This window comes from Musa acuminata, chromosome BXJ2-4 (genome assembly GCF_036884655.1).
Source record: "Musa acuminata AAA Group cultivar baxijiao chromosome BXJ2-4, Cavendish_Baxijiao_AAA, whole genome shotgun sequence".
Taxonomy (NCBI): domain Eukaryota; kingdom Viridiplantae; phylum Streptophyta; class Magnoliopsida; order Zingiberales; family Musaceae; genus Musa; species Musa acuminata.
Window position 1 is genome coordinate 11,415,001 of NC_088341.1, and position 14,069 is coordinate 11,429,069.

General features: G+C 38.8%; 2 protein-coding genes across 2 annotated transcripts in view; both read right to left on the bottom strand.

The window, feature by feature from the left end:
* LOC103981482 (uncharacterized protein At4g18257) overlaps positions 1 to 3,179 on the bottom strand; it is a 4,913-nt gene extending 1,734 nt beyond the window's left edge. The window contains exon 1 of the mRNA XM_009398228.3: positions 2,762 to 3,179. Within this exon, the coding sequence (XP_009396503.1) occupies positions 2,762 to 3,039 (278 nt within the window). The 5' untranslated portion in view covers positions 3,040 to 3,179. The remainder of the gene's footprint in view (positions 1 to 2,761) is intronic.
* Positions 3,180 to 3,894: 715 nt separating this feature from the next.
* LOC103981483 (transcription factor VOZ1) lies at positions 3,895 to 9,984 on the bottom strand. Its single transcript, XM_009398229.3, has 4 exons — positions 9,392 to 9,984; positions 9,114 to 9,305; positions 5,393 to 5,915; positions 3,895 to 5,210 (listed from the first exon to the last, which is right to left on the bottom strand). The coding sequence occupies exons 1-4, from the start codon at positions 9,602 to 9,604 to the stop codon at positions 4,612 to 4,614; spliced, it is 1,527 nt and encodes a 508-aa protein (XP_009396504.1). The 5' UTR covers positions 9,605 to 9,984; the 3' UTR covers positions 3,895 to 4,611.
* Between the last annotated feature and the right edge of the window lie 4,085 nt (positions 9,985 to 14,069).

Genomic DNA, 14,069 nt, shown 5'->3' on the forward strand with positions numbered 1-14,069 from the left:
AGATGTGCAAGCATAGTTTGAAGTGATTAAATTACACAATCAAAATCATACACCAAAAATTATGTTAGTCTACTAAATGTTTAGTTAACATTACAGAAAAAAATAAGATGAATACGTTGTGTCTGAAAAAAATAGCAATCACTTGGTCTCATCGGATCAAACCTAAAAGAAGACATCTCGAGTTAGAACGCCATTAGCATACAAAGAAACTCTTTAACAATCATGATTCTAGCATTGGCCTCATGATTTGGAGATGCCAACAGAACTATTGACGAGCTAATAAGAAAGGTTTTTTGTTTTGCCACACTCCCCTTAAATTAATATCAAATGATTCCAGCATAAGCATGGGCCATCTATAGAAGAACATATTTCTGAGTCAGCTTAGTATACTCTTGCACTTTCCTAGACACACACCGGTCGTTCCTTGCCTCATGGTAGCAGCCTGAAATAGTGCATGCCAGTCAAAAGTGGTTAACATGCCAAGCACATGTGATCCTTTCCAGTTGGTATATTTATCTCATCCTAATAAATTTTCACAAGAAACAGGATAAGCATGACAAAGCATGGCACTTATTGTTGATAATGTATCTAATTGGTCGCATCTGGTGTTAGTGATCTAGGTAAAGTTACGCCTCTGCCTCAGTCTAAGTTCAGCTTCAATCTGAATTCAGGTTTGGAATCTGTTTGGTCCATTTTCTCACTCTAGATTCTTAGAATTTAAAGGCTCCAGAATTATAATTGACAACCAGAAATACAACTAAAGTTCTATAAGATACAAACAAAAAAGTTTCCGCTGATGATCAATCTCTGCCTCCCTCCGAAGTGAGTATCTATTTCCTTTGCTGTTTACTTCTGCATATGTCAAAAATAAAGATTATTATGTACAGCTTTGTTCAGATTAGCGGTGCATGGCTTTCCTCCATAAGCTAAATATATTCAGACTAGTATCTCTTAAAAGCCATTTCGGAGACAATGTCATCAATTTCCTAATGCTGTAACTTCAGTAAATTACAAGACAAGTTCCTACATTAAATGGTGACAATATCACATGTGCTTTTTGTAACAATGGAGTCTCCTTTATGTAAAGGTGTTTTTTTTTGTTTCTTTTCAATTTTTTTGCTAAAAATTAATAAATCAGATCATTTGCCTGAAATCCTTAGTGGAAAGAACTATTTTCAGTTTAAAAGATATAGGTGACTCAAACTGTGCACAGTGCATTTTCTTACTATTCTTCTCCTTTGGCAACTTTCAAATGAAGCATCATTGTCATGTCCATCTATCTAGCTAAAATGTGTGATCATGGAGACCAGTTTGCTACCTTCCCCCATTATTAAAGATTAGAAAATAAATTAGTGGAACAGATACGACAAAATCAATTTCCAAAGATCGTTTCCCCAAGCATTTAAGCAAAATTAAATCGAGCTCATAATTCATAAACTAAGACAACCTTAACAGCGAACTTACTCCTAATATTCAAACATAGAGCTACACCAACTGCAAATTATAGAATGATAAAGGTTAAACAATCAAAGTTAGATCGTCAGTTTAATCGCAGATGAAGGTTAACCAACCATATACTCAACAAATTGTGTTTTTGGTGCTTTTTCATCCCTCTCACACTATCACCATGATATAAAGTATAAGATGTTCTCCATAAATTAATAAATGATTTAACAAATTTGTTAATGGCTCTAAAAACTCACAATTTCATTGCCCTGGTATCATGATACAGTAGAAGTTAGGTTTGTGATGTCTTATAAAAAGGAACATGTCATTTTATATACTGCACTAGACTAGTCATACCAGGATGACTGTAGGCATAGTCATACTAATGGCATCAATTGAGTTCTGAATCCTGGTCTACCCACCTTGCTACTCAAGCAACTGAACTGGAACTTGTTAATTAAAGAATCCTTTAGCTTTTCGTTCAGTACATCAATAAACATTTTACGATCACACACCATACCGAGTATTGCTCTTATGATCTTCCTTTGTTCATTCTAAGCAGGAAAAAAATATGGTATGAATCATCTTGCCCAATATGCACTGTGCCTACTACTAGTTTCACCTTTATATTTACCTAGGTTTAATATTTAAGCAAATCATTCCTATCTCCGTTGTGAAGCAAACAAAAGGAGCAGTGATATGGGTGTGCCAAAAGATTGTTGGAAGGTACTAATTCACATGCGTGTCCAACAGATGTCTTAAACTAGCAGTCCATTTTTCTTATGTAAAAGATGGACTCAACACAATGCTCAATGCTGTTTTTGAACCCAAAATTTCATTTTTATAATCTGAATTCTTGTGTATTATCATTACTGGGTTCGGTAATGAGTACCATATTGTCATTCTCATGTTAAAGCAGCATGTTCATATCCACATGTTCATTTTAACATGACATACATATCCGTATTTCATGTAAACGAACTAAAAGAACTAAAAGAATGTCTGAGGAAGAGCATTGGACCATCCTCGCACTGCGATCGACACTCATGATCTATAGGCTTAGGGTTTAATCATACAGCAGGTTCTGATGTGCTAGGTACGTGATTTAGATTAATCTTTTGACAACTGAAAGTATAGAGGGCACAACTAATCCTAAGAAGAGGCCTTAGGGTTCTCGAACCCACAAGCAACCAATATTCTGATTCGTCTAAAAAATAGGGACATGTCAATCTTGCCCTAATGAATCCAAAATTAACAAGGCAGGCATCGAAAAGAAAGAAAGCCCGGAGATCCAACGGGATGGAGGCACGCTTACTTGTTGGCGCGGCTCTCGACGCCGGCGTTCTTGTGAGTGAAGAGGTCGGAGGGGAGGGGCTTTTTCTTGGCGCGAAGGAACTCTGCGTCGGGGACTGCCTCCTTGGCCTTGCGAGCCTCCTCCTGGGAACGGTACAGCTGAGCCTTGAGCTCGACAATGGAGGAGGCTCCGACGCCCTCGATGGCCTTGTGCTTCTTCGGCATCACCGACGACTCCGTCAGCCATCCCAGCGACTCCACCCGCTTCTTCCTCTGCTCCTCTTCTTGCTCTTTCCCCATCTCCGATTCCTCGCTCTCCCTACCTCTCTATTGGCATGGAATGGGAGGAAGAAGGAAGGATTAGAACGCGAGAAACAACAGCAGGCTTCGCTTGCAAGAAGGGACGGCGAGGGCGAGGTGCTGCGATTGGGTTCACAGGGAGGGCCCGCTCGGGGGAGAGTCATGTTATTAAGCATCGCTTATCGGGACGGTGCGATTCGATGGCGGTTTACCTTTGTCGGAAATATTACATACATACCCCTCGAAATTATTTTGGGCGAATTTCCTTTAAAAACTTATATTTTTTTTTCATTCGAGCCTCTAATTTTGTTTTTCCTTATCCAGAAAATATCTCAAGACATTCAGTTTTGCATTAGATAATCGATAAGGCGAATCAGTTCAATTACAATATTTTTGTATAGACTTTCTCATATAAAAAATATTCTATTATTTCTAAATCAATTAGAATATTTATTTATATTATATATTAAGTCTCTCAACACGGTGCCATTCTACATGTTTTGTTTAGACAAAAGAATAGAATAGATAGATAGATAGATAGATAGATAGAAGCCTCCCTCCAAAGATATATATATATATATATATATATATATATCCCTCGTGGATTCCATAATACACTGCTTGATGTGAGCAACACTGATATGACACCACTGTGATCCCTGCAACAATGATATTACCTCTGTGATCCCTAAAAACATAGCCTATGTCTACAGTTGCCATCACACGGAGAGTAGCAGTAGATGGCATATTTTCTGCCTTCCTCACACAACTTTCAGTCGATGGATCAACTGAAATCCCTTAGTAGAGGCACTTACGGCCACAAAGAGGAGGAATTAACCACAAGCATTGACAATGTTAAATGCGGAGAAATGCAGTATTAAGTTGCATCAACCAACAATAAAATGCTGGCTCTACATCTGCTTGAATTCTATATATTTAATCTCATCGCAAAATAAAAAGTGCATATACATCTTTCATCCACCATTAACAAGGATATCAATAACATCAGCTTTTGAAGGCAGAAGATAACCAGAGAATATAATTGGCCACCATCAAACACAGGTGCGGATTCCACAACTATCGATATTTTGTAAAAACCTTGATAGAAAGACTGGCACAAGTATGGATTTGTAGTTGAACTGGCTAAATTGCCTTAAATAGAGGTCCTTGTTTTATCAACTCTCCATATATACAAGTATAGACACAAAGGTTCCATAATTTTTTCTGCACCTGTACGATTGTGGCATGAGATGTGTGCCAACCGGTAAACAGGCACAGCTATCTTTTAGAATCATTACAGTCAAGCCACTCTACATCAATTACCGTTCAAATGTCATCGTTATTTGGAAAAGTCTAGCCTTCAAAATGCAGCTGCTTGTTCTAAGGTGATGGCCGCGCATGCTGACCCCAAATAACAGTATCAGATTTGATTGCATAACCTTGTGGATAATTAGACCAAGGACAGAAAAGAATGCCCTTAGATAACATAAAATCAGTTCAGAGAGATGAGTCACAAGTCTCTGATTATGAAATTCATGCTGCAGTATCTGCAGCTGCCCATGATTGCATTACTTACGTTATATAATCATCATTGAAGCTCCCAATTGAATAAACATATTGGTGACTGGGCCCACAAGCAGAATTCTTGTTCGACGAATCCACCTGCTCAGAAGCATGAAACACACTTGCTGTAGTTTCCTGTTGATTTGCCACTACTGAAGTTGAATAACTATTTCCAACAGTATCCTGATTTACTTTTGTCTTGTTCTTGGTAATCTTCTTGTTGTCCATGGACTTGTTCGAGTTGAGCTTTACCATCTGCTGTTGAAAATCAGCAAGTGGATTGCTAGTCAATTTTGCTTTGGCACCTTTCTTTGGATCAACAAGCTTAAATTCTAGCCTGTACAAGGCAAAGGCATCACAGTTGTTGATTTCATATTCATACATATGCCACTCGAAGTTGTTCAGAGGTTGCGGATCCATGTAATAGGACCTTTTAAAACCTCCATATTCTTTCAAAATCTGCTTCCTGGATTCATGCCAACCACGACCACAATAATCTGGCAATGACCTTTGCTTCCGATTCCCACTCTCAAATGCCCTCCTTGGCTTGTCAAAGAAGAGCCATTCTCTAAGTGATTCTCCTTCGAGAACGGAAAGATCAAACAACTCTGTATCATAGTAAGAAGATGTGACACCCTTGGAGTCAAGAAAAGAAAAAGAACCTTCAACCAAACTACCAGGAGTTGGTTGGTTCGTCTGAACCAAATTCTTTGTATGGTGGTTATCATAGCAGTAAAAGAATGAAGCAATGAAGAAAAATATGAATGCTTCTGTAGTAGTACAAACATACCTGGGGCGTTCCAGGGAGACTTTGCAGTTGCAGCACCTTCACATACTGGAATACCAACGTTTTTTCCTTCTGTCCTTGCATTAAGAGCAGCAAAAAGTGGCCCATCCTTCAGATCAATACCTCCGGGACGCAGCACTGGTGTCATACCAGGAGGGCCTTCACTTACTGCTAGGTTAGCATGAAAGCTGCTACAGTAATCTTGGCACCATTCTGACCCCTGAGCAGGACGTGGACAGTCCCAAAGTGCACACTTTGGTCTTAAAAATGCAGATGGCGGAGGACATATAGTTGGCAGTAAGTCTGACATATGTGGAAAAACATCAGCCCCATCATGCTCTACTGAAATGTTGTCATACAGATGATCAGCCATTTCCTGTTGCAAATTGTACAGCTGATAATCCAAATAAGTTGTCCCCTCCAAGCAATTCAATACAACATCATGTGGTCCAATAGGAAGGTTGCTTTCATATTGGTAAACTTGTGGGAACTCATGCCCTGATATTTCCTGATTCACATAATAATCCTGAAAGAAGAGACAAATTGACATAGTTTCACATGGAACTTAACTATCAGAAATTAATATTTAATGAATAGCAACTAAGCAAATCACCACAAGACAGACACAAACACCAATTAAAAGAAGCAATAAATCTCACTTCCCAGGTTATACAATGATATCTGTGCTAAATTATGATAGTGCCACAATAGTCTGACACCCTGTGGCATTTACAAAACTTGAACAGATGTACCCTTAAACTTGTTACTTTATGTGAATTTAACACACAATAAAATTAAACTATATGGAAGTTGCATCTTTAACATTTAGAATTATTGACATTTCACAAGACACAAATCCATCTTTAACATCTGTACACTATTAATTTCATGTTATAGCTCACATGTGAACTTTAAGAACTGAAAATGAAAGTTCAAACTGCTCAGGTTTTTCTATAAGATATACAGCCCACAGGAGATGATACGTGATTTGATGGAAACCAATAAGTGTTTTGTTGTTAATGGCAACTAATATAATTTATAGTCTGTAGGGAGAATGTCCAAAATGTACCATCGAAACTACAAGTCTATAACAGATAGTTGCAGCAGAATTTGCCATTTCTTCACGCTTCTGTGCATGTTTTCATATATTGGATAGTTTCTAGGTTGCTAACTTGTCTCTTAAGATTATATTTTTCCAGCCAATCAGCAAGCTTTTCATGTGTAAATTTGTCTTGGATAGTTGGATAGGAAATTGGCATCAAAATGAAAGTAACGATATGCTAGTGATATTCACTTGTGAATTGTGAAGCTCTGTCAATATTACTTGTAGCCTTCAAAATCACTATTTATCTTATACAAGTCTACAAACAAACTGCAAACCTGGGGGACAAGGAGCATCATAGTAGCGCAGAAGCAATTTTAACTCAATATGCATTTGGATAGTTATGATATCATTCAGTGAGAATAGATTAAGGATATTGTCTGTAATTCAGGACACTTGTGCGTGGCTGGTGGCTTTTAACCACTATTATAGTAACCAATAAAAGAGCTGTCATGGTGCTTGAGGCTTCTACCAATGCAAGGTCCATGATGGTCCGAATGTACACGCTTACATTAGCAAGTAGTTCCCAGAACTCGAAAGTAATCACCATGTAACTTACAATCAAACGAGTACATTGTAAAAGCATAAGCCAAAGAAAATACGTAATAGCCTGAATATCAAAGATTTATACATAAGCAAACACCAAGGTTAATAAAAAATTACACAGCTTCTCTCACATGTATATTCTTCAAAAGTTCCAAACATGCTCAACGTAGTGAAACGAACAACAACAAATGTTGGATGATAAACATATGCAGAATGCATTGACTAACATTTTCAGAAAATTGATTCAGTACTCTCAGTTTCATTGGTATGAGAACAAAATTTGGATGTTTCCTCTTTTTTAATTATAGTGATGTTGTTCTTAACTGTGCCCAAACTAGACCCTTCATGGTACCAAGGTCACTTGGTTAGGGTATGTGTGAAGTTCAGGTCCAAACAGACCTGAACAAGGGATCCAAAATGACCCAAAACCAATATTATCAAATGAGCAATTAAGTAGCAGATGGATAGTGGGGGCAAATCCCTTCTCTAGACATTCATTAAAAATTGAAGGTACCTGGAAAATCTCCATTCGTTCAAGTCCCAGATCCACATCTCTCTCCTTTTGTTACCTTTCTCCAAAAATCTGTTATCGAAATAAACTTGTACATTCCACAACTAAAAGCTTCTTCCTCCTACCTTGTTAGAATGCTGTAGCAAGACCTTTCTCTTCTTTATTGTGAAAATTTCTTGAATGGTTATTCTCAGAACATTCTGCACTATAGGCTGCAATTTGAGATAGTGCAAGAATGGCTCTGAGGAGTTCAGGCTGAGGCGCTTGGGATGGATATTTCATCTATGCTTTGCTGAAATTTTACACATATATTTGGATCTTTTGTTCGAGGTGATGAATTTTTGTATATGCGCTTTCAATATTATTTTGATGATTGGTTCTTTGATGTTGGAACTTTAGGATTTATTTGTTGCAAAGTCCTATTATTTTTTCAAGTGCTTGGTTGATGTTTCAGTTTAGTATAAGCAACGATCTAATTTATTTCTTTGAACTGATTATGTAAGAAATTTTATCATAATCCTATTTTTAATACATGGTTTTGAAATCTTAGAAATGGTTTATTAAGGTTTGAAATGATTAAATTATATTTAATTGATGGTACTCGATCACTAGTAAGCATCTGGATGAAGCAGATAAGGATTGGTCATTCACTAGATACTCAACAATTAACTGCGCATAGCCAGACATTGAGAGCTCCAATTCTGAAGGGATCAATCAAAATCTTCTTTTTTTTTAGCCGATGACCATCCACCATGCCTAGAAGATTGGGTATTGGGATTCAGCAATTCCACTTGGAAACATGATTTGGATTGCTCGAATCATGATGCTTCTGCCTCCAGAATTACAATATATCCATGATGCAGACAATGGGGGACCAATCTCAGACATAAACCAGAAAGGCAAATAAAATTTAAAGTCATTCCTACTCAAGAATCAAAACAATAAAAGCACCAAATAGTAAAGAAAAAAAACAATTTCCAATACCAGTATTCTTGAACCAATTAAATGTCTGGCTCAATTACTTAGACTGAATAACTTACCTAATAGCAAGTTATCCAACACAAGGAAAAAACCACCATCTAATAACCCCAAATACCAACTAAACTTTTATATATGTTCAGCTACCAAAGATGAATGGCTTATGGTTAATGAGCTAATACTACATGATGTCAGTAATGTTATTTCCTTTTATGCTTTCTTCAGAAATATACATTCTTTGATTACTTGCAAAATTCAACTTCATGACAATTTCTAGCAAACTTCTCCGTAAGTTTTTGCTGAAAACTTCACGACACCTAATAGAACGTTGAAACACAATGAAAGTCATTACATTTTCATGCAAGTTTGTAACATCTTGATATTGATCTAGTGCAATAACAGCTTCTTTTCCTTTTAGATCTCCATTTGACATAGAACTGGACCACAACACTTCAATAGGAGGTTGGAAAGAAAATTGACCTCGAAAGATATAACTGACAGAACACCATATTACCACTCATTCCCAGAGAAGCAAAAGAGAATCACATGTATCGAAGTTAAACAATATGAATGGGAGCCACACTCACATCTTGAAAGGCAGCATTTTCTCTGCCTTGGATGTACCCCACACCAGGTTTGGACACATCCAACTCCTCAGGCTTTGGAGTGCTCCTGAGTGCCAGCTCAGCTGGCTTGCTCGTGGCGTCATCCTCCTCCTCGCTCAGTTGCAACAGCCGTAGGGTCTCTGAGAACAGATCCGATGATTCCTTGACGTTCCCCTGCCTCAAAACCGATCGATCAAACACCAGAAAAGAAGAACATAGAACAAAAGGATTCGACGATCCAGATCGTCAGGCGAACTCACTTGCAAGGAGCAAGCCGGGGAGACCTCGTTGAGCTCGGCCCTCCACTCGCGGAGCATCTGATGGACCTGCTCCTCGAGGACGGCTATGTCGGCGATGCGGCTCTCTTTGCGGGCGGACTGAAGATCATTGAACATCCCCTGGAGGTCGTCCACCCGGTTCTTCGCCTTCGCTTTGAACAGCCGGTGCGACCCTGATTTGCAATTCTTTCCCATCGCCCCTTTTTGTCCTCGCGACCTAATTGATTCCTCTCACCTAATGAAGCACGGATCAAGAGGAAGGCAATCGACGGAGATCCGAGGGAGATCTGACAGCAGCAAGGAAGAGAGGAAGAATCGAATCGAGGAAAGGAGAGAAGCCCTAGAATTGGAGTTGGGAAGGGTTTGAGAGAGAGAGACAGTGAGAGAACGACAGCAGCGGAACCAGCAGTGCGTTACGGCTGCCTCTTACTTCCGTTCACGCCGTCTGTTTGGCCGCCAAAATCGGGTCCTTTCCTTTCCTCACCCTTCGGCTATTCTCGACGACGACGAAGACGAAGAGGGTAAGGGAGAACCCCCAAAAAGGCTGATGACGCGGCAAAAGCGAAGGCGGAATTTGTTTATTCCTTTACTTATTATATTTATGTGGGGAATTTTACCAGCAACACTTTTTTTGCCTACCCGTCGAATCTACCCACCACCGTACCTGTCTAGTTCGAGCACGACGTAGGAGATGACCATGGGCCCCACAGAATGTGAGGCTGTAATTTCTCCCAGATGCGCCGCTTAAGCCATGCTACGTGGGCATGGTTGATCTGGTTTAACGACAACCGTGAAAAATGCTTCGACTTGGGAGGATGTGGCTGACACCTACCTGCACGCTCCTCTCCCCACCCATCCTCCTCACGAATACGCCACGTGTGCCACTCGCGACTTAAGTCGGCGAACAAAGTTACAATCATGTACGTATTTTTTACTGGTTTCTATACATCTTTTATGCAGCTTAGATATACAGCAGCTTAAATAAAAAGGTAGAGCATATGCACATCAAATTAAATTTCATTCACAAACACACACACACACACATTTATAGAATGGATTGATCGCTAAAAGCTACCTTCAAAGTCAGAGTTGACTCCTGAATTAGGCATTTGATCGAACTCACAGCACCTTTCTCCATTGAAAGTAAATCACTTTTATCATATGTACATGCGACTGCAAATGAATTTACAATTCAGGGAATATTACATGTAATTATAAGCTGGCATGCAAGTCAAAGGCAGGCTTTCGATATCCCCCTCTCATGTGTTGCCTCATCATAGGTAATCCTCCTCTTCGTTCATGCATTCCATTGTTTCCTTCTTGAATCGCTCATCATCTCGTCGATCCAAATAGATGCAGAAAATCAAAATAACTGCATCTGCAATTGCTATTTACAATACTTGTTCTTGTCTCGACTATCTCTGTAAACATTTCCAGTTGCAAGACACCAAATGTTCCCGAAATAAAAAAAGGCACAATAAATGCATGGATATAACTTGACTATGCTGCTAAGCATGAGGAAAATATAGATTTAGAAATCAAAATTTTACCAACTACATCTAAACAACCAACCTTTTTCTTGACCTTTCCATTTCTTTGTTGTGGTTCCCCCAGTGTGAAGCCAGACTTTTAATGGCGATCTCCTGTACATGTCGCAAATGCATCATCTTAACGTATACTGTCACACAGGTGATGAGCTGAAATTATATGCCAATATAAGGTTGATTGTCAAAGTACATAAGCTGACAATGTGAGTCAGAAGTATTTTGCAGTAGATTTCTGCGCTTGTTCTACTTGGCTAACGTTTAGAGAATCCACGTTTCCAGAGTTCTTCAGCTCTGGCTCCAAATCAACTCATGTAACAGAGTGACAAGAAAATGGAGATCACTTCATATCCTTCAGCAAAAGGAAGAACAAACAGGCAACCAACATGTGTTATGTTTCAGGCTGTAATGAAAACTCTGTAACTAAAAACTGTATCTTGGGAAAAATCAGAGATAAACATGGTTATGCTTGTCGTAAGGATGTTAATCTACATATTACATGACCGGGCACTACATGGCATGTGTGTATGGTATTCTATGGTTTTCAGAATAAGTAGTTGATCATGTCATAGCATCTTAAGCCTTTAGGAAAGATATACAATTATAAGTTTTCAGAACTATAAGCTAAGTTTTGGAATGTTTCATTTTTGAGATACATATGGTAAAATAAGACCCAAAAAATAAGAGTGAGTATTGTTAGAATACTTGCAACTCTCTTATGGTTCACAAATGGTTAAATAAGACCCAAAAAACTGGACTAAACAGCATAAAATTGCTATTGTCATATATTTCTACTGCATTCAGATGAAAAAACCATGCTTCCAGTGCCTAGTCACACATCAACTTCCTAAATACATATTGTTGATATTTCAAAAGAATAAATACAAGAACCTTCGATAAAGAAGAATGAGGCTGTCACAATCACTGAGATTATTAGCAAATTTAATGTGATACATACTACTATCACAGATAAAGTTGTAAATGGAGTGTTTGATGTAATGCTTATGTATATTCATGTCTTTTGGTTTTGTTCATGCTTTCAACAGCATGTAGAGGGCTGATAGTAGGCTGAGCAGCCCAATTTTTGTTGGCTTTGATGGCCGTTTTAGGCTTATAAATGAAGGTTCTGTCATGTGAGTACTTGTGAGGATTTCAGCCTGTAGTGGGCTATTTTGAACCCTTTGTTGTACGACCGTTTAGAACTTGTGAAATCTATGTTTGTAATTTGCATTGCCTATAAAGTATTTGCTAAAATAGCTGCTTGTGAATCCCGAGTGAAACGCTTTCTCTAACCCGTTTTTTCCTTTTGTAGGTCCTAAAGGATCATCGAAGGTTTCAAGAAGACTGACTTCTACGAACAGACACGCAAGAATGTCGTACGACTTCAACAAAATCAACTAAGTTTGTGATACTATGGTGATTGAGATAGCATGAGGTTGGTGCAATAGCTTCTAAAACATCCGCTCTGTTGATATCTTGCACATCAACTAGGGAAACAAACTAATTATCAGCAAACATGGAAACAAAGGAAGATGTTCTTGTTGAATTTGCTGTCCAATGCTGCCTTATCTCATTTACTTCTATCAAAAGCATTCCAGAAATCACAACCATAGTGGATAAATCTTGCAAACGAAGTGATAGCGAAAGTTTAGTGTTTGATAAAAAGGATGAGAGACAGTGATTCCTAGAAGGAAGATGAAAATAAATATCTTTCGAAAGAATAAAGCAAATGACAACTATCGATTTCAGGAAATGCAACGGATGGCTTACTGGAATAATCAATTTCCATAATTTTTCTCTTTCCTATTAACCTTAAGAATCTTCAAACCCTTTTCCTTCTACTGGGAATATTCATTGAATTATTCACAAATATATCATTTGAGTAAACTAAACTTCACTTCTTGTATCTGCTCTGAGCATCTCATTACATGTTATATAAGTTGTCAAATACTCTTCTTTCATGAATTATGGTATCAAATGTCCTTTGCACTTGGGATCACAAACTCTTGCATTTTACCTTGCTGGGGTTGCCTAACCATCTGCCAAAGTCCTTGCTAAACATCCCAGGAGACATCACAATGACTGGGGCTGCAAAATGTTAGCTAGCTATGACTTACAAAGAGGGGCAGTTGTACAGCTTTACAGTCAGATTAAGGCCAAGCATCCGGATGCCTCACAACTAACAATATGCTTCACTCCACCACCATTGCCAATCAATAAACAAAGCATGATTACTCACTAACGACGAAAGGTCAAGAGGAAATGTTCCACAACCAAGAATTGCTTGGATAAATTCTTGGCTTCAAGCATGTTTCTTGTCCTATATATTTTCACCTACCACTAGGGCACCATAATAACTAACTAGAATATCAGATTAACTGGATTTTTATACGACAAACAAGCTTATGTATGAAATATCACGTTTGCCTTCTTATAATGGGAAGAGGATTGCATCGAGATGAAAGAGGACAAACCTGTAGGGGTTGCATTACCATCTCCCATCCGGCAATCATCTCACTTCCTCTTACTCGGTACAAACATCCATCACCTAATCTGGGTAAAGATTGTGCTACGGCCCGGTCAGGCAATTCCCAGAGCAGTTGGTGCGCGTCGGGCGGCATCAGCTGTTACGCCGGGCAGCACTGCGCGTCCGCCCCCAAGGAGGTACGCCGTGGGGTCTTCCGAGTGCCACACGTCAAGACAAACACGCACCCGGTGAACGATGCCGACAAAACACCTCGCCCCCTGTTTGGTTCTCCGGGAACGAGTCTACTTGAAATCACCGTACAGAAACGTCGCCATCTACTGCGGGAGTCATTTTCCTTGGGTCGATGCAATCGTGCGATGGCTGCCTTCCGAAGGGGTTGACGGGTCGAACGAGCAGAGCACATGTAACTAATTCAAATTGGAGTAACTAATTAATTATCTTAAACCAATTCACATAGCTACATATCTTTGCATCATTTTCTTTGAATAAAGAAACAAAAACATTAATATGGATCACCATGCTGGATGTGTGAAAAAAACAAAAAACAAAAAAAGATTACATACAATTGCAACTCTTTCTCAAATAATAGTAATAAGATATTACTAATCAAAGATAAAATCAAATAAAA